This window comes from Thalassophryne amazonica, chromosome 20 (genome assembly GCF_902500255.1).
Source record: "Thalassophryne amazonica chromosome 20, fThaAma1.1, whole genome shotgun sequence".
Lineage (NCBI taxonomy): Eukaryota > Metazoa > Chordata > Actinopteri > Batrachoidiformes > Batrachoididae > Thalassophryne > Thalassophryne amazonica.
The window spans coordinates 69,304,539-69,325,040 of NC_047122.1; the positions used below are offsets into that span (position 1 = coordinate 69,304,539).

The 20,502-nt window shown below is 45.4% G+C and overlaps 1 protein-coding gene across 1 annotated transcript in view; it reads left to right on the forward strand.

The window, feature by feature from the left end:
• The window catches only part of ssr2 (signal sequence receptor, beta), a 65,133-nt gene extending 44,663 nt beyond the window's left edge, over window positions 1–20,470 (forward strand). Inside the window, exons 4-6 of the mRNA XM_034161130.1 lie at window positions 3,411–3,519; window positions 3,591–3,668; window positions 20,099–20,470. Coding sequence (XP_034017021.1) covers window positions 3,411–3,519; window positions 3,591–3,668; window positions 20,099–20,209 — 298 coding nt within the window. The 3' untranslated portion in view covers window positions 20,210–20,470. The remainder of the gene's footprint in view (window positions 1–3,410; window positions 3,520–3,590; window positions 3,669–20,098) is intronic.
• Window positions 20,471–20,502: the final 32 nt, after the last annotated feature.

Genomic DNA, 20,502 nt, shown 5'->3' on the forward strand with positions numbered 1-20,502 from the left:
ATTGATTGATTGAATACATCACTAGTATTTTGTTGCACCACCTCTGGCTTTTCTAACAGCTTGCAGTCTCTGAGGCATGGACTTAATGAGTGACAAACAGTACTCTTCATCAATCTGGCTCCAACTTTCTCTGATTGCTGTTGCCAGATCAGCTTTGCAGGTTGGAGCCTTGTCATGGACCATTTTCTTCAACTTCCACCAAAGATTTTCAATTGGATTAAGATCCGGACTATTTGCAGGCCATGACATTGACCCTATGTGTCTTTTTGCAAGGAATGTTTTCACAGTTTTTGCTCTATGGCAAGATGCATTATCATCTTGAAAAAAGATTTCATCATCCCCAAACATCCTTTCAATTGATGGGATAAGAAAAGTGTCCAAAATATCAATGTAAACTTGTGCATTTATTGATGATGTAATGACAGCCATCTCCCCAGTGCCTTTACCTGACATGCAGCCCCATATCATCAATGACTGTGGAAATTTACATGTTCTCTTCAGGCAGTCATCTTTATAAATCTCATTGGAACGGCACCAAACAAAAGTTCCAGCATCATCACCTTGCCCAATGCAGATTCGAGATTCATCACTGAATATGACTTTCATCCAGTCATCCACAGTCCACGATTGCTTTTCCTTAGCCCATTGTAACCTTGTTTTTTTCTGTGTAGGTGTTAATGATGGCTTTTGTTTAGCTTTTCTGTATGTAAATCCCATTTCCTTTAGGTGGTTTCTTACAGTTCGGTCACAGACGTTGACTCCAGTTTCCTCCCATTCGTTCCTCATTTGTTTTGTTGTGCATTTTCGATTTTTGAGACATATTTCTTTAAGTTTTCTGTCTTGACGCTTTGATGTCTTCCTTGGTCTACCAGTATGTTTGCCTTTAACAACCTTCCCATGTTGTTTGTATTTGGTCCAGAGTTTAGACACAGCTGACTGTGAACAACCAACATCTTTTGCAACATTGCGTGATGATTTACCCTCTTTTAAGAGTTTGATAATCCTCTCCTTTGTTTCAATTGACATCTCTCGTGTTGGAGCCATGATTCATGTCAGTCCACTTGGTGCAACAGCTCTCCAAGGTGTGATCACTCCTTTTTAGATGCAGACTAACGAGCAGATCTGATTTGATGCAGGTGTTAGTTTTGGGGATGAAAATTTACAGTGTGTTTCCATAATTTTGTTATGGTTTATTAACATTGTACAATTCATTGATTGTCCCATATTTAACTTATTGTGTAGAAATCTGGGGATCAGCATGTACAGCTTATACACAACCATTATTTATTCTGCAGAAAAGAGCTTTAAAAATGATTAGTAATAGTCGTTTTAGAGATCCATCTAATCCATTATTAATTAAGTATAGGGTACTTAAATTTCATGATTTAGTTGATTTGAAAATATTACAATGTATCAAGCTAACAAAGATACCTTACCAATAAACATTCAAAATATGTTTGAAAAAAGAGTAAGTAGTTATAATTTGAAAGGAATAGAAGTCTTTAAAAAAAACAAGATTCAGAACCAAAGTAAAGGAACGGAGTATTGCAGTGAATGGTGTAAAATTATGGAACAACCTCAACAAAGAAATCAAAGAATCAACGTCGTTCAAATTATTTAAAAAATGTATTAAATTATATATATTAAGTATGTATGAAACTATGTAATAAGTCAGTGAGCTATGACAAAGCCTAGGGTGTGATCGGTTAGTGATGTCTAGAATGTTTTAAGTTTAAAATGTAACCTGTTCGGGATGAAATCTTTTAAATAATGGTTAAAATTATGAAATAAGTCAGTGGTATGTGACAAGTCAAAAATGTAATCTGTTTAATAATGTTGAATAATGATACTTAAAATTGAAAGATTGTATTGTAAAAAGGGGCAGAAAATATAAGACTTGTTCATCTCTCTGCTCCTTTTCATTCAAAGTCTTGTAAATTTCATTTCTGCTTTTCTGTCTTTTTCTTTTAAATGAATGAAAAAAAAAATATTCCTCAGAATTGAGTGAGTCCATATTTTTTTTCCCTCTGCTTGGTCTAAAAAAGTAACCGTTACTGACTGCCACAATTATTTTTCTTGATTTCTTATAGTGTTTCTTAAAGCCAGAAAGTTGCCATTTGAAATAACTTTAGTTTTGTGTCATGTCTGTGATCTGCTTTTTTTCTACAAAATTAAACAACTGAATGAACATCCTCCGAGGACGGTGATTCCATAATTATTGCCAGGGGTTGTATGTGAAACAGTTGAAACCCAGCCTTAACCGGGGACGGGGTCTGAGACATGTTTTGTCCCCTGTTTACAATGGGGTACTCAGATCAAAGCAGTTTCAGTCTTTTGTTCATGGTAATGAGTCATTCACGTCATCAGGAGACTCGTCAAGGGAGCCATCAGGAGAGGCGTCAGTCCCATCATTAGGAGGGACAGCTGCCCTGTCATTAGGAGGGTGCTAACTAGAGCACAATAGGTACTAATTAGAGCTATTGTTTAGTTACTAGCCTATAGTAGTCTGCCTCTCAGTAGGAGGGGTCTGGTTAGGTTTAAAACTCCAGCTTTTGTGGCTTCTGTTTATTCTTCTCTACAAGAGTCAAGACAGAAGTCAGACTACCAGAGCAAGAATTTTAGCTGAGGAAACTTCTGCGATTTGAAGCGAAACGTCGTCACGTCTAACAACCCAGTCCAGTCGAAGATTCAAGCTTCTCTACTATGGAAACCACCTGGACAACTGAGAGCCTACACAGAAACATTGATCCTCTGAAAGGCATTTTACCATTTTTGACTTTTTGGTGTCTGTCAGTGACAGACCGCCGCACAACTTCAATCAGTCAGTCAAATATTTAATTTTGGCCCGTTTTGTCTCAGGTACACACCGTGATGTTCCTCAGTCCCCCAAAAATACACAAACACATATCAGCTGAGAATATTTAAGTTCAGTAAGCATTCAGATTTATGAAACCTGGAGTTGTAAAATATGTGAAGATGTCAGAATCCTGTTTGTCCATACGTTGGTGTAGATATGTATTTAAAGAGCACACAGACGTCCTCCAGCTCAGTCGCTCCTGATGCTGTTGTTTCTTTTGTTATCTGAAATATCTGGGAGAGTCATCAGGGCCCACTGGTGGATATTTGAACATTGCACCAAGGTAAAAGAGTTGTGAAAGTGTGTGCAGTGATGGTTCCACACACGGATAGATTTACGTATGTTGGTGAAGCGTCAGATGTCGCAAACATCTCCATAAAACTGAAGGGTTTCTGTTGTCGGGTGCACAGAGCCGCCATAAACCGCCGTCATGGTCAGATTGTGGTGATTGAAAGCTTCTTGTTTAAACTAAGGACCAGGTCCAAATCCAGCCTTCTGTGAAGTTAACTTTGTTGTCTCATGGGTTTGTTAACCTTAACACTTTCATCTTCAGTGCTAGCAATGTGTCTCACACGGTAGTACTGCGCCCCCTGAAGGCAGGGTACTTCAATTTCACCTCTGCATCTGTCAGCTACCTGTCCCAGGAGGGAGGCCAAGTGGTGGTAAGTGGACTGTTTGTTGGACAGGCTCAGCTCTTTGTGTCTGTGGACTAAAGGAAGTCTTTGTCCTGCAGGTGGGCTTCACCAGTGCACCGGGTCAGGGAGGCATCCTGGCCCAGAAGGAGTTTGACCGTCGCTTCTCTCCACATTACGTACGTCCCAACACCTCAGTACGAGTTTTCTCCTCAGAGTCCTCAGAGAGTGAGACGTATCAACTGATGAGTGACAAAAGTGTCAGTTTCACTGTTAACTAGTCGGGCATTAACGTCCCAAACTGTCCCTGTCTGCCTCTTTCTGTCTCTCTCACTGTTTTGTCTGTTTTTCTGTCCCTGAGTGTCTGTCTCTCTGTTTCAGGGTCTGTCCCTGAGTGTCTGTCTGTTTGAATGGCTGTCTGTCTGTCTGTCTGTCTCTCTGTTTCAGGGTCTGTCTCTCTCTCTCTCTCTCTCTCTCTCTCTCTCTCTCTCTCTCTCTCTCTCTCTCTCTCTCTCTCTCTCTCTCTCTCTCTCTTTTTCTTGCTCTGTTTCAGGGTCTGTCTCTGTCTTGTTTAACAGTTGAAGCGGTTTCACTCAGTTCCTAATTGCCATCCATCCATCCATTTTCTACCGCTTTATCCGGAGTCGGGTCGCGGGGGCAGCAGCTCAAGCAAAGCCGCCCAGACCTCCCGATCCACACACACCTCCCCCAGCTCCTCCGGGGGAACCCCAAGGTGTTCCCAAGCCAGCCGAGAGATGTAGTCCCTCCAGAGTGTCCTGGGTCTTCCCCGGGGCCTCCTCCCGATGGGACGTCCCCGAAACACCTCTCCAGTGAGGCGTCCAGGGGGCATCTGGAAAAGATGCCCGAGCCACCTCAACTGGCTCCTTTCGACGTGGAGGAGCAGCGGCTCGACTCCGAGCTCCTCCCGAGTGACTGAGCTCCTCACCCTATCTCTAAGGGAACGCCCAGCCACCCTGCGGAGGAAACTCATCTCGGCCGCTTGTACTCGTGATCTTGTTCTTTTGGTCATGAGCCAAATCTCATGACCATAGGGTGAGGATCGGAACATAGCTCTATCGGTAAATCGAGAGCTTTGCCCCCCTACTCAGCTCTCTCTTCACCACGATGGTCCTATACAGCGACCGCATCACTGTAGACGCTGCACCGATCCGTCTATCGATCTCACGCTCCATCCGTCCGTCACTCGTGAACAAGACCCAGAGATACTTAAACTCCTCCACTTGAGGCAGGACACTCCACCGACCTGTAGAGGGCAAAGCACCTTTTTCTGGTCGAGAACCATGGCCTCGGATTTAGAGGTGTTGACTTTCATCCCGGACGCTTCACACTCAGCTGCAAACCGTCCCAGTTCACGCTGAAGGTCCTGCTTTGACAAGCCAACAGAACCACATCGTCTGCAAACAGCAGAGACAAGATTCTGTGGTTCCCAAACCCGACCCCCTCTACACCCTGGCTGCGCCTAGAAATTTGTCCATAAAAATAATGAACAGAACCGATGACAAAGGGCAGCCCTGGCGGAGGCCAACGTGCACTGGAAACAGGTTTGACTTACTACCGGCAATGCGAACCAAGCTCCTGCTGCGGTCGTACAGGGACCCGATAGCCCTTAGCAAAGGACCCCAGACCCCGTACTCCCGGAGCACCCCCACAGGGTGCCCCGAGGGACACGGTTGAATGCCTTCTCCAGATCCACAAAGCACATGTGGACAGGTTGAGCGAACTCACATGAACCCTCAAGCACCCGATGGAGCGTGTAGAGCTGGTCCAGTGTGCCGCGACCAGGACGAAAACCACACTGCTCCTCCTGAATCCGAAGTTTGACCATCGGTTGAATTCTCCTCTCCAGTACTCTGGAATAGACCTTACCAGGGAGGCTGAGAAGTGTGATCCCCCTGTAGTTGGAACACACCATCCGGTCCCCATTCTTAAAAAGAGGGACCACCACCCAGGTCTGCCAATCCAGAGGCGTGTCAGCCAAGACAGTCCCACAACATCCAGAGACTTAAGGTACTCAGGACGGATTTCATCCACCCCAGGAGCCTTGCCACCGAGGAGCCTTCTAACCACCTCGGTGACTTCGACCTGGGTAATGGATGAGTCTGCCTCTGAGTCCCCAGTCTCTGCTTCCTCTTCGGAAGACGTGACGATGGGATTGAGGAGATCCTCGAAGTATTCCTTTCACCGCCCGACAACATCCCCAGTCAAGGTCAACAGCTCCCCACCCGCACCGTAGACAGTGCTGGTGGAGAGCTGCTTCTGCCTCCTGAGGTGTCAGACGGTTTGCCAGAATTTCTTCGAGGCCGACCAATAGTCCTCCTCCATGGTCTCCCCGAACTCCTCCCATACCTGAGTTTTTGCCTCTGTGACCACACGGGCTGCTGCACGCTTGGCCTGCCGGTACCTGCCAGCTGCCTCCGGGGTCCCACCTACCGACAAGGACAAGTAGGACTCCTCCTTCAGCTTGACGGCATCCCTTACTTCCGGCGTCCACCACCGGGTTCAGTGATTGCCATTTCGACAGGCACCAGAGACCTTGTGACCACAGCTATGAGCGGCCGCATCGACAATGGAAGTGGAGAACATGGTCCACTCCGACTCTGTCTCCAACCTCCCCCGGGATCTGGGTGAAGCTCTCCCGGAGGTGGGAGTTGAAGACCTCACTGACAGAGGGTTCCACCAGTCGTTCCCAGCAGACCCTCACCATACGTTTGGGCCTCTCAGATCTGACCGGCTTCCTCCCTTCCCAGCGGATCCAACTCACCACCAGGTGGTGATAAGTCGACAGCTCAGCCCCTCTCTTCACTCGAGTGTCCAAGACACGTGGCCGAAGGTCAGATGATACAACTACAAAGTCGATCATTGACCTCCGGCTCAGGGTGTCCTGGTGCCATGTGCACTTATGGACACCCTTGTGCTCGAACATGGTGTTTGTGATGGACAAACTGTGACTAGCACAGAAGTCCAACAACTGAACACCTCTCGGGTTCAGATCGGGGAGGCCGTGCTTCCCGATCACCCCCCTCCAGGTCTCACTGTCGCCGCCCACGTGGGCATTGAAATCCCCCAGGAGAACAATGGAGTCCCCAGTCGGAGCGCTATCTAGTACCCCTTCCATGGACTCGAAGAAGGTTGGGTACTCTACACTGCCGCTCGAGCCCGTAGGCCGACACAACAGTGAGAGACCTGTCCCCGACCCTAAGGCGTAGGGATGCGACCCTCTCATTCACTGGTGTGAACTCCAACACATGGCGACTGAGCTGGGGAGCAATAAGCAATGCGACCCCAGCTGTCCACCTCTCCCCGTGGGCAACGCCAGAAAAGTGGAGCGTCCACCCCCTCTCCAGGAATCGTGGCCCTGCAGCTGAGCTCCTCAGGCAGGTGGAGATGATGTTCTCCTGGAATTGCAGACGGTCTTTGTTTCAGTGTGTGAGACTGGTGTCACCCCTACGGAGGGGAAGAAAGGACTTTTCCTCCCACTGTGGACAGGAAAGGGTGATCACCTGCAGTGACACTGATCCGTGTGCAGGCAGCGATTATTCTGAACAGGATTCAGTCCCAGTGACTTGCTGCTCAGCAACCAGTTGAACTTTACACTGAAGAATTTTGTTATCAACTCGGCTCTGTGGACTGGGACAGTGCAGGTGACATATCTTGACCAGGGACACAGGCAGGTAGCGTGACCAGGAATTGATTCCAAGTCTGCATATTGGCAGCCTGATTATCCCACTGGGCTACCTGCCCTGCTGTTCTCTTGGACATGACGAAAACTTGCAGGATCCCCAACAAGTTGCTGGAGTTGAGTGCTGTGCAGAGCGAGGACAGTAACTGGTTTCTCCTAGCCAGTTACAGTATATTGCCCCCCCCCGGTGGGGGGTAGATATCTCCTCCTCCAGTATATCTCCTCCCTTCCTTGGGAGAAGATATACTGTTACACCAGATCCTGCTTGCTTCAGTGCATGCATGGAGTGGGTGCTCAGTTGAGTTGTGGAAACCACCGGCTTAGATGCCTTTGTTTGCAAGGAAATGTTTGCTAAGTGAGTGTTTCTATGAGGTCAACACGTTCAGCACACACACACAGACACACCCACTCCTGATGGCTGAGTCCAGGAAGTCACTGAAAACAATCAGGGTTTCTATTCTTTCCACAAAGATCACAGCATCGTTCACAAAGTCAGGTTCTCTAACAAAGGCACCGAAGTCTCTGGACTCCACAGCTGTACCCAATACCCAGTCAATCCCTGATGAGCTCCTGAATTCCCTGGGAAGAAGTCAGAGGCTTCATCCCAGGGAAGGTGCTTTATATGGTAAGGCAAAGCCATACAATAATTACGGAAAAACCCCAACGGTCAAAACGACCCCCTGTGAGCAAGCACTTGGCGACAGTGGGAAGGAAAAACTTCCTTTTAACAGGAAGAAACCTCCAGCAGAACCAGGCTCAGGGAGGGGCAGTCTTCTGCTGGGACTGGTTGGGGCTGAGGGAGAGAACCAGGAAAAAGACATGCTGTGGAGGGGAGCAGAGATCAATCACTAATGATTAAATGCAGAGTGGTGCATACAGAGCAAAAAGAGAAAGAAACACTCAGTGCATCATGGGAACCCCCCAGCAGTCTAAGTCTATAGCAGCATAACTAAGGGATGGTTCAGGGTCACCTGATCCAGCCCTAACTATAAGCTTTAGCAAAAAGGAAAGTTTTAAGCCTAATCTTAAAAGTAGAGAGGGTGTCTGTCTCCCTGATCCGAATTGGGAGCTGGTTCCACAGGAGAGGAGCCTGAAAGCTGAAGGCTCTGCCTCCCATTCTACTCTTACCATCCCTAGGAACTACAAGTAAGCCTGCAGTCTGAGAGCGAAGCGCTCTATTGGGGTGATATGGTACTATGAGGTCCCTAAGATAAGATGGGACCTGATTATTCAAAACCTTAAAAGTTAGAAGAAAAATTTTAAATTCTATTCTAGAATTAACAGGAAGCCAATGAAGAGAGGCCAATATGGGTGAGATATGCTCTCTCCTTCTAGTCCCCGTCAGTACTCCAGCTGCAGCATTTTGAATTAACTGAAGGCTTTTCAGGGAACTTTTAGGACAACCTGATAATAATTAATTACAATAGTCCAGCATAGAGGAAATAAATGCATGAATTAGTTTTTCAGCATCACTCTGAGACAAGACTTTTCTAATTTTAGAGATATTGCGCAAATGCAAAAAAGCAGTCCTACATATTTGCTTAATATGCGCATTGAAGGACATATCCTGATCAAAAATGATTCCAAGATTTCTCACAGTATTACTAGAGGTCAGGGTAATGCCATCCAGAGTAAGGATCTGGTTAGACACCATGTTTCTAAGATTTGTGGGGCCAAGTACAATAACTTCAGTTTTATCTGAGTTTAAAAGCAGGAAATTAGAGGTCATCCATGTCTTTATGTACATGTATATTTACATGTCCATAAGTATTCACAGCCTTTGCTCAATACTTTGTTGATGCTCCTTTGGCAGCAATCCCAGCCTCCAGTCTTCTTGAATATGATGCCACAAGCTTGGTGCACCTATCTTTGGGCAGTTTGGTCCATTCCACTTTGCAGCACCTCTTAAGCTCCATCAGGTTGGATGGGGAGCGTCGGTGCACAGCCATTTTCAGATCTCTCCAGAGATGTTCAATCGGATTCAGGTCTGGGCTCTGGCTGGTCCACTCAAGGACATTCACAGAGTTGTCCTGAAGACACTTCTTTCATATCTTGGCTGTGTGCTTAGGATCATTGTCCTGCTGAAAGATGAACCGTCGCCCCAGTCTGAGGTCAAGAGCACTCTGGAGCAGGTTTTCATCCAAGATGTCTCTGTACTTTGCTGCATTCATCTTTCCCTCAATCCTGACTAGTCTCCCAGTTCCTTCTGCTGAAAAACATCCCCACAGCATGATGCTCCCACCACCATGCTTCACTCATGGTGGTTTGGTTTCCTCCAAACATGACGCCAAGGAGTTCAGTCTTTCTCTCATCAGACCAGAGAATTTTGTTTCTCCTGATCTGAGTCCTTCAGGTGCCTTTTGTCAAACTCCAGGTGGGCTGCCATGTGCCTTTTACTAAGGAGTGGCTTCCGTCTGGAGACTCTACCGTACAGACCTGATTGGTGGATTGCTGCAGAGATGGTTGTCCTTCTGGAAGGTTCTCCTCTCTCGATAGAAGAATGCTGGAGCTCTGACAGAGTGACCATCAGGTTCTTGGTCACCTCCCTGACTAAGGTCTTTCTCCCCCGATTGCTCACTTTAGACGGGCGTCCAGCTCTAGGAAGAGTCTTGGTGGATCTGAACTTCTTCCATTTCCAGACTATGGAGGCCACTGTGCTCACTGGGACCTTCAAAGCAGCAGAAATGTTTGTGCCCTTCCCCACATTTGTGCTTCCAGACAATCCTGGCTCTGAGGTCTACAGACAATTCCTTTGACTTCATGCTTGGTTTGTGCTTTGACTGTCAGCTGTGGGACCTTATATGTAGACAGGTGTGTGTCTTTCCAAATCATGTCCAATCAACTGAATTTACCCCAGGTGGACTCCAGTTAATAGAATAGAATAGAATAATTCTTTATTGTCCACCGATGTGGAAAATTGTCTTTGGCTCACCAGCACAAAAAAGACAACACTAAAATACAAACACAAATAAAACAAAGATAAGATACATAAAATACATAGAAATAAAGGAAGAAGTGGAATAAGACCTAGTAAAATAAATAAAAGCAGAATAAGATCTAGTAAAATTAAATAAAACAGAAGTAAAGCAGTTCAGGTTTTATCTGTGGGTTGGTCACTTTTTTGAGTTCATTATGGCGACGGCATTTGGTAGAAAATATTTTTTTAAAAGAACCTTTGGCCAGCGGAGCTCTGTAGCACCTCCCAGACTTCAAGAGCTCAAACTGACAGGACAGAGGATGAGATCAGTCTGCCAGGACTCTCTGAGCTCCTCCTCGTCCTGTCAGTGGAAATGTGGTTCACAGGCTTCTGGGGTTTTCCCACAATTTGCCCTGTCATTTTTGCAATTCTATTTAATTTGTCCTTACACTTACAACTCAAGTAACCAAACCAAACACAAAGATGAAATGTTAAAATACTCTCAATATATGCAGAATACACAAGCTCTAAAATCTGCGGATTAACACCAAGACTGTGAGCATTTCTTAAAGGTGATAGAGAGAGGTTGAATGGGGCATTAATCCTTGTTCTGTGATATGTAGCCCAAAAAAAATTGGTTGGGTCTGTAATGGCTCAGAACCTTCCTAAAAGGCTCTCTGAAACAGCTATGTTACTATGCTGGGTTTAGAATGCTTCGTTTGCATTTAATGACGTCGTTTTGGAGCTTATTTGGCAACCTCATTATGAAATGCACGTAGGTGTTGGCGCTGATCGATTGCCGTTGTTTGATTGGCTGCCCTTGCTCTCACTGAAAAGAAAGCACTCCCACTTTATCTGCTAACTTTCCTAAAGGTGGTAAGGTTGACTGCTACGCCCAGTCACCCAAAATGACAGCTATTTGCCCGAGTTAGACGAGGGCGAATAACTGTCATTGCGGGCGACGGGATGGATGGAGGGACTCAGAAAAATGCATACCGCACGACAAAAGCATGTTATTTGCATTGTTATCACTTTTTACTGACATACACAACACGTAACGCGTACATAAAAAGTTGGCTCACTTAACTTCTGCCGCTTGGCGCGCGTGCTGCTGTTGAAATTCAGCAGCGTGTCCTCATCAAGCTGGCTGCTTTAGCTGCTGCTCATTGTGTAGACCTGTCCATGAGAAAATGATCCGGAATATCCATATTGGGACCAAAACACACTTCTCGCCTTTTCATCTTCCTGTGCGGACAGTTTTTTTTTTACCCGTCTGCGGGACAGTTCTTGGGCTGCGCGTGCACTATGACGTCATTTGTTTATGCACAGTGGGCGGGTATAGCCAGATACCGTCGACATAAATGTATGATACCAGCCTAGCAACGCCTTGCTGGGGTTGATTTTGTCGCAAAGTCGGAACTGACCCTCTACTGAGTATTAAATGCCGACTGAAGCCAGCTCGAAATTGAGTAAGGTTTGTGAAACAGTCCTCTGTGAAATGCGCAGAGCAAAGAAATAGTCGGCGGTTGTATGTCCTGGGGATGCGGTTAAAAATTAATAAAAGCCGTTGATCGCGTACATTGCTTTCCGTGGGAAGAATATGGAAAGATCGTAGTCCGCTATGACAGCCTGGGAAGGCACACTTGTAGCGCGCCATTGCTCCTCTTCCAGTGGTAGGAATGAGTGGGCACAACCTTATGAATAATTAATTTTGAAGGGGCGTGTGTGAAAGGGGGTGGGTGTGGGTGTGTGTGTGTGTGGGGGGGGGGGGGGGCTATTGGTGAAAATGTGACGCAATGTTTCCCTCAAACACGAATTGGCCTATTTTCTGGCGGCAATTCAAAAAAGGAGAATTACTTGAAACAGAGGTTCTGAAACTTGCTGGCACTTCGTGTGTTTTCCCCACAGCGGGGAGACTCTGAACTAACACCAAAAACATGAAAAAGATGATTTTGATTCTCTATCCCCTTTAAAGATAAAATCAGTGTTTTCAGAGAAGCTCAAGTGACTGTCAAGAACTGTATGTACCAAGATATTTAAAAGTTAAACTACTTAAGCTGCAGAAACATCTCAAGGATGATCAGTGGAAACAGGAGGCACCTTCACTTTATGTGTAATTTGCCCAAAAACCCATTGAAAATACTGCAGTTTTCCCCCAGAAGTACAAGAATTACTTCATATGCATCATATTTTACCCCTTTAGTGCCCGCCCTCAAACAAGACTGTGGTGCCCAATTGTGTTTTTATCATGGCCCAAGTAGAGGGTCACCCCTTTGAGTCTGGTCTGCTTGAGGCTTCTTCCTCAGAGGGAGTTTTTTCTTCCCACTGTCGCCTGTGTTCTTGCTCTGGGGGTTAGTAAGGTTAGACCTTACCTGTGTGAAGCACCTTGAGGCAACTCTGTTGTGATTTGGCGCAATATAAATGAAGTACAATGAATTGAATTGAGTTTGGCTTCATGAACCAGCCTTCCGATGTGGATTCTCCAAGGAGATGGCACTAACTCATGCCTGCAGCATTTTTACATCTGCCAACTACTTCAAGACAACATTGTGAAATTAATATGTCCTTTTCTCTTGAAAATATCATGGAATGTATTACAGTGGAAATCAAATGGAAAAAATCAAATAATTATAAGCTGCATTTATAGATCACCTGCATCAAACATCTTTTTTTTTTTTTTTTGTGGATAAATTGACAGACATGTACAATACTTTTAAAAACAACAAGTTTTTGTTTATCTGTGGAGATTGTAATATAGATTACCTAAATCCTCATAGTTGGTTACATATAGATGAATTTATACATTCTGTCTTTTGTATGGGATTGTACCCAGTGATTACTCATCCAACTAGGATAACCAGGAATACTTCAACACTTATTGACAATATATTGACAAATATTACTGTGGGAAATGTAATGGAAGGGTTGCTTATTAGTGATATCAGTGACCATTTGCCTGTTTTTGCTGCTTTCAGTTTCTTAGTTGATCAAATTGAAGATAGTAATATTACGAACTTCACACAGAAAATAACAGGAAACTATGGACAATCTTAGAATGGATTTATTACATCAAAATTGGAGTGACATTTATGTTGAGGATGTAGAGCAATCTTACAAAGCATTCATTTCTATTGTTTCCAAGTTGTATGACAAACATTGCCCTTTTGTGTCAAAAGTTGGATATAAGGAAAATGTTGATAAACTTTGGATCACTAAGGGACTTCAGAATGCACGTAAAAAGAATTTTTTTGTATAAGCAGTTTCTAAAATTTAGAACAAATGAAGCTGAGATAATATATGACATATAAAAACAGTCTAATTAATATGCAATCATGTAAAAGGCAGTACTATAGTGATTTATTGAATAAAAATAAAACGAATATACAGAGTATGTGGAAGTTTTTAAATGAAATTGTAAATAAGAAAAAAGTTGTTAAATATCCTGCTTTTTTATACAAATACTGATACTGTTGTTAAAGAAAAGAAAGCTATAGCAGATCACTTTAATGGTTATTTTGTTAATGTGGGTAAAAATTTAGCAAATTCAATTGTATCTTCTAAAACGTCATCTTTGGATTACAACAAAACAAAACAGTTCTGGATTCAGTGTTCATCAAAGGAACGGATGAAAAAGAGTTTATTGACATAGTTCATAAGCTTAAGGGAAAAAAATCAACTGATAGTGACAACTTTGATATCTTTTTGGTTAAAATATTATTGATTGTATTGTTACGCCCTTAACGTATATCTGTAATTTGTCATTAATGACTGGGAAATTTCCCTTTAAAATGAAAATAGCTAAAGTGATACCAGTGTTCAAATCAGGTGACAAACATGTTTTCAATTTATAGGCCAATCTCCCTCTTACCACAATTTTCTAAAATTCTGGAAAAGCTATTTGTAATTAGGTTAAATGATTTCTTAGCTAAACATCATATCCTTAGCGAGCAGCAACACAGTTTCAGGAAAAATCGCGCTACTTCACTGGCAGTAATGGATTTTGTTGACCAAATTTCCAACGCAATCAAGAATAGGCAATATACTGCAGGGTTTTTTTATTTACAGAAAGCATTTGATATTATTGATCATACTTTGCGATTGAACAAATTAAAGATGTATGGTATCAGGGGAATGGCACATGACTGGATGACGAGCTACTTGTGCAATTGGTACCAGTGTGTCCACATTGATGGGACAAATTCTGAGTTTTTGAGGATTACATGTGGGGTACCCCAGGGTTCTGTCCTTGGGCCATTGTTGTTTCTTTTGTACATTAATGATATATGTTTGGTTTCCAAGTCTGCTAGTTGTATTTTGTTTGCTGATGATACAACTGTGTTTTGTAGTGGGGATAATTTGGGACAGCTCCTGGACAAAATGGAGAATGAATTACATAAATTTTAACTGTGGTTCGATTCAAACAAATTATCGCTCCATTATGGTAAAACCAAGTGTATCATATTTGCTAATAAGCCCAGGAATGTAAATAGAAATTTATTATTACATGAGACTGAAATTGCAACAAGTATAAAATTTCTTGGTGTTTATATTGATGATAAATTAAGCTGTTATATCTAAAATGTCAAAAGTCATTGCAATTTTGCATAAAGTACAAGACTTCTTCTCTTAACATTCTTTGGCTATTTTGTATCATGCATTACTTGTTCCATTTATGACATACTGTGTTGAGGTTTGGGGAAATAGATATAGAACCAATACTAATCCAGTATTTCTATTGCAAAAGAAAGCTAGGAGAATTATCAGTAATAAGCCATATCGGGAGCCAACAAATACGTTATTTGTTGATTTGCAGATTTTAAAATTCTGGGACTTTGTAGATTCCATCCATCCATCCATTTTCGTCCGCTTTATCCGAAGTCGGGTCGCAGGGGCAGCCGCTCAAGCAAAGCCGCCCAGACCTCCCGATCCACACACATCTCCCCCAGCTCCTCTGGGGGAACCCCAAGGCGTTCCCAAGCCAGCCGAGAGATGTAGTCCCTCCAGCATGTCCTGGGTCTTCCCCGGGGCCTCCTCCCAATGGGATGTGCCCGGAACACCTCTCCAGCGAGGCGTCCAGGGGGCATCTGGAAAAGATGCCCGAGCCACCTCAATTGACTCCTTTCGACGTGGAGGAGCAGCGGCTCGACTCCGAGCTCCTCCCGAGTGACCGAGCTCTTCACCCTATCTCTAAGGGAGTGCCCAGCCACCCTGCGGAGGAAACTCATCTTGGCCGCTTGTACTCGCGATCTCGCTCTTTCGGTCATGAGCCAAATCTCATGACCATAGGTGAGGATCGGAATGTAGATTGATCGGTAAATCGAGAGCTTTGCCCCCCCTCCTCAGCTCTCTCTTCACCACGACAGTCCGATACAGCGACCGCATCACTGCAGATGCTGCACCAATCCGTCTATCGAGCTCACGCTCCATCCGTCCCTCACTCGTGAACAAGACCCCGAGATACTTAAACTCCTCCACTTGAGGCAAGAACACTCCACCGACCTAAAGAGGGCAAAGCACCTTTTTCCGGTCGAGAACCATGGCCTCGGATTTGGAGGTGCTGATTCTCATCCCGGACGCTTCACACTCGGCTGCAAACCGCCCCAGTGCACGCCGAAGGTCCTGATTTCACGAAGCCAACAGAACCACATCGTCCGCAAACAGCAGAGACAAGATTCTGTGGTTCTCAAACCAGACCCCCTCTACACCCTGGCTGCGCCTAGAAATTCTGTCCAGAAAAATAATGAACAGAACCGGTGACAAAGGGCAGCCCTGGCGGAGGCCAACGTGCACTGGAAACAGGTTTGACTTACTACCGGCAGTGCCAACCAAGCTCCTGCTGCGGTCGTGCAGGGACCAGATAGCCCTTAGCAAAGGACCCCGGACCCTGTACTCCTGGAGCACCCCCCACAGGGTGCCCCGAGGGACACGGTCGAACGCCTTCTCCAGATCCACAAAACACGTGGACTGGTTGGGCGAACTCCCATGAACCCTCGAGCACCCGATGGAGCGTGTAGAGCTGGTCCAGTGTGCCGCGACCAGGACGAAAACCACACTGCTCCTCCTGAATCCGAGGTTCGACCATCGGTCGAATTCTCCTCTCCAGTATTCTGGAATAGACCTTACCGGGGAGGCTGAGGAGTGTGATCCCCCTATAGTTGGAACACACCCTCCTGTCCCCCTTCTTAAACAGAGGGACCACCACCCCGGTCTGCCAATCCAGAGGCACTGTCCCCGATCGCCACGCGATGTTGCAGAGGCGTGTCATCCAAGACAGTCCCACAACATCCAGAGACTTAAGGTACTCAGGACGGATTTCATCCACCCCAGGAGCCTTGCCACCGAGGAGCTTTCTAACCACCTTGGTGACTTCGGCCTGGGTAATGGATGAGTCCGCCTCCGAGTCCCCAGTCTCTGCTTCCTCTTCGGAAGACGTGATGATGGGATTGAGGAGATCCTCGAAGTATTCCTTCCACCGCCCGACAACATCCCCAGTCAGGATCAACAGCTCCCCACCCGCACCGTAAACAGTGCTGGTGGAGAGCTGCCTCCGCCTCCTGAGGCGTCAGACGGTTTGCCAGAATCTTTTCGAGGCCGACCGATAGTCCTCCTCCATGGCCTCCCCGAACTCCTCCCAGACCCGGGTTTTTGCCTCTGCGACCGCACGGGCTGTGGCACGCTTGGCCTGCCGGTACCTGCCAGCTGCCTCCGGGGTCCCACCTACCGACAAGGACAAGTAGGACTCCTTCTTCAGCTTGACGGCATCCCTTACTTCCGGCGTCCACCACCGGGTTCGGGGATTGCCGCCTCGACAGGCACCAGAGACCTTGCGACCACAGCTACGAGCGGCCGCATCGACAATGGAAGTGGAGAACATGGTCCACCCGGACTCCATGTCTCCAACCTCCCCCGGGATCTAGGAGAAGCTCTCCTGGAGGTGGGAGTTGAAGACCTCGCTGACAGAGGGTTCCGCCAGTCGTTCCCAGCAGACCCTCACGATACGTTTGGGCTAGCCAGGTCTGACCGGCTTCCTACCCTCCCAGCGGATCCAACTCACCACCAGGTGGTGATCGGACGACAGCTCTGCCCCTCTCTTCACTCGAGTGTCCGAGACACGTGGCTGAAGGTCAGATGATACGACTACAAAGTCGATCATCGACCTCCGGCTCAGGGTGTCCTGGTGCCACGTGCACTTATGGACACCCTTGTGCTCGAACATGGTGTTTGTGATGGACAAACTGTGACTAGCACAGAAATTCAACAACTGAACACCACTCGGGTTTAGATCGGGGAGGCCGTGCTTCCCGATCACCCCCTCCAGGTCTCACTGTCGCCGCCCACGTGGGCGTTGAAATCCCCCAGGAGAACAATGGAGTCCCCAGTCGGAGCACTATCTAGTGCCCCTCCCGGGTACTCTGCACTGCCGCTCGGCCCGTAGGCCGAGACAACGGTGAGAGACCTGTCCCTGACCCGAAGGCGTAGGGACGCGACCCTCTCGTTCACCGGAGTGAACTCCAACACATGGCGACTGAGCTGGGGTGCAATAAGCAATGCAACCCCAGCTCTCCGCCTCTCCCCGTGGGCAACGCCAGAAAAATGAAGCGTCCAGCCCCTCTCCAGGAGTTGGGTACCAGAGCCCAAGCTGTGCTTGGAGGTGAGCCCGACTATCTCGTCGGTATCTCTCAACCTCCCGCACAAGCTCAGGCTCCTTCCCCCCCAGCGAGGTGACATTCCACGTCCCAACAGCCGGGGCTGTGAGCATGGACCGGGCCGCCGGGCCACCCACCCTCGACCGCCACCCAATCCTCTCTTCACCTGACCCCCATGGCCCCCTCTGCAGGTGGTGAACCCTCAGGAGGGCTGTTGATTATATCACAATACAAATTATGTATAAAGTCAAAAATAAACTCTTGTCCAGGATCTGTTTAAAATGAGGGATTCCTGGTACAATTTGAGAGGGACATTAGTATTTGAGAAACTAAGGGTCAGAACTACTGCAAAAAGTCATTTTGTTTCCGTTAAGAGTGTTGATATTTGGAATAAGTGTTCTGATAATATTAAGTTGGTACCTTACTTACCGTACTTGGTACCTTAGTCAACTTTCAAAGACTTTACAAAAATAATATACTTACTTGTTATAGTTTGGAAAATTAGGTTTACCATTTTGTTGTTATGTTTGGGTTTATGTACTGTTGCTTGTTTGGTTTTAAAATTCTGGTGCACTGAGTTGTTTTGTTTGTACACATTTCTTTTGTATTGTTGTTATGAGTGTATATTAGGGTGTCCCAAAAAATGGCAACTTTAAAAAATTTTGAGTCTCACCTACCAAAAAGTTTCCTTTTGGTGAGTCATTCTCACATGTAAAATTGTTTGCCAATCAGAAATTATTTAGAGGTGGCTCAAGGTCACCAAACGTTGAAAATCTAACCTCGACAATCGACATCGGTGCAATAATTGGAATGTCATATCTTTGCCACTTTTAGAACTATTAGATCACTACTTTTGAGATGTGTACAGTTTATTTTGGTAATTTAGAAATTATAGCAGCAGATTGGGTGCTAGATGTTTACTGCAGTGACTATACAGGTCCAAACTTGGCTCCAAACCCAGTTTGTGCAGAAGCTGGGCTTCATAGTCAGCCTATGATATTGGTCAGTTAGACAATTTATTTGCATGTTATATTTACAATACTGTGTTTACTTACTTTTTATTTTGCCTTTATGGCTTTGTTTAATATTTTTTGGTATTTTGTTGATAACTGTCTGCATTCTGCAAGTGCTTACAGATTAATCATAAATGTTGAAAAAAAACCCCACTCTGTTAGGGCTGTTTTTATCATTTCTGTATAATTAGTGCAATGAAAATACTTATATGAATACTGAAGATCAGCTGCTGGTTAAAGGTATGTAATATGTTACTGTGATGCTTTCATATGGAATATATCCATGTTTCTAGTGTTTAGAGAGACCAAAACTGGTGAGTGTCCATACAGTGCTATAGTTTTCTTTTACTTCCCAGTCTTCCAGGTTTCAGATCTGCAAAAAACTGGCAAACCAGGTTTTACCATTTCTTTGCTATTTTTGTAGGAGAATTGCACGACCCATCAGTTTCTAAATTACCAAAGGAAATTGTACACAAATGAAAAGTAGTGATCTAATAGTTCTAACAGTGGCAGAGATATGACATTTCAAATATTGCACCAGTGCCGATTGTTGCAGGTAGATTTTCAGTGTTTGGTGACCTTGAGCCATCTCTAAATAATTTCTGATTGGCAAACAATTTTACATGTGAGAATGACCCACCAAAAGGAAACTTTTGATGGGTGAGACTCGAAATTTTTGAAAGTTGGCATTTTTTGGGGCACCCTACTATATGTGTTTATATGTGGGGAGTTCAGATGAAAAATCCAGTATCGTCAAAACCATAAATGTCCTCATATGTATATGTACACCTTCTTTACTTTCTTTATTTTTTATGGTATAAGGGGAGGGTGTCTATAAGCTTTGCTTCTGGCTTCACCCTTTCGGATACACGGATTTATTGTACATTCTTCATTTTATGAGTGAGTTATTGTTTGTGGTGTTGTTCTGTGTGCCGAATAAATTCATTCATTCACTTCATGGATTCTCACCACCTTTGCACCACAGATACGTATTCGGGCGTGGAAGACTAATTAAATTTTGGAGGTGATCCGTATCCAGATTGGCAGACTTCAGAAATCTCTGATTGCTCTTCTTCTTTCTGGGTTGTGGTTCCTTTTGGTTGCATTGAACAAACCTGTGAACCAGATTTTCCACATGTGGTCAGTGGTGAAACATGGAGGGGCAGGAGCTTTGACAAGTTGCTGAGTCAGGAGGAGCAATGAAAGCTCTGAGTTTAGCTCCATCTCCACAGGCTATCGTACTTTTTTGTGTGTTTTCTTTCTCATGTGAAGGAAATGAGGAATGGAATGTTTTTGTCCTTGTGGAATAATCCTCTCCCTCTCTCTTCTCCAGCTAGACTGGGCGGCATTCGGTGTGATGACCCTGCCTTCCATTGGCATCCCTCTGCTCCTGTGGTACTCCAGCAAGAGAAAGTACGACTCATCGAAGGCCAAGAAGAACTGAAGGTGTGAGCTGTAGCTTCCAGGCCCGGGGCTGGAAGTGAAGGGAGCTTCCTGTATCAGGAGTATCCGGGGCGCCGATAACCCAAGAACCACGCTCTTGACAAAACAAGTCAATCAGGCTGATGATGCACAACAGCGACCACCGCGGTTGTTATAGTAACGGCTGTTGGACCTGTTCTAGAAATGTAAGTTGGACGTAGATTTGATGGGTTGCACAACTGAAATGAAATAAATGAAAGACACCAGACTATTTGTAAAACTGCGTGAGTGGTTTTCATTGAAAGGTGGGATGGC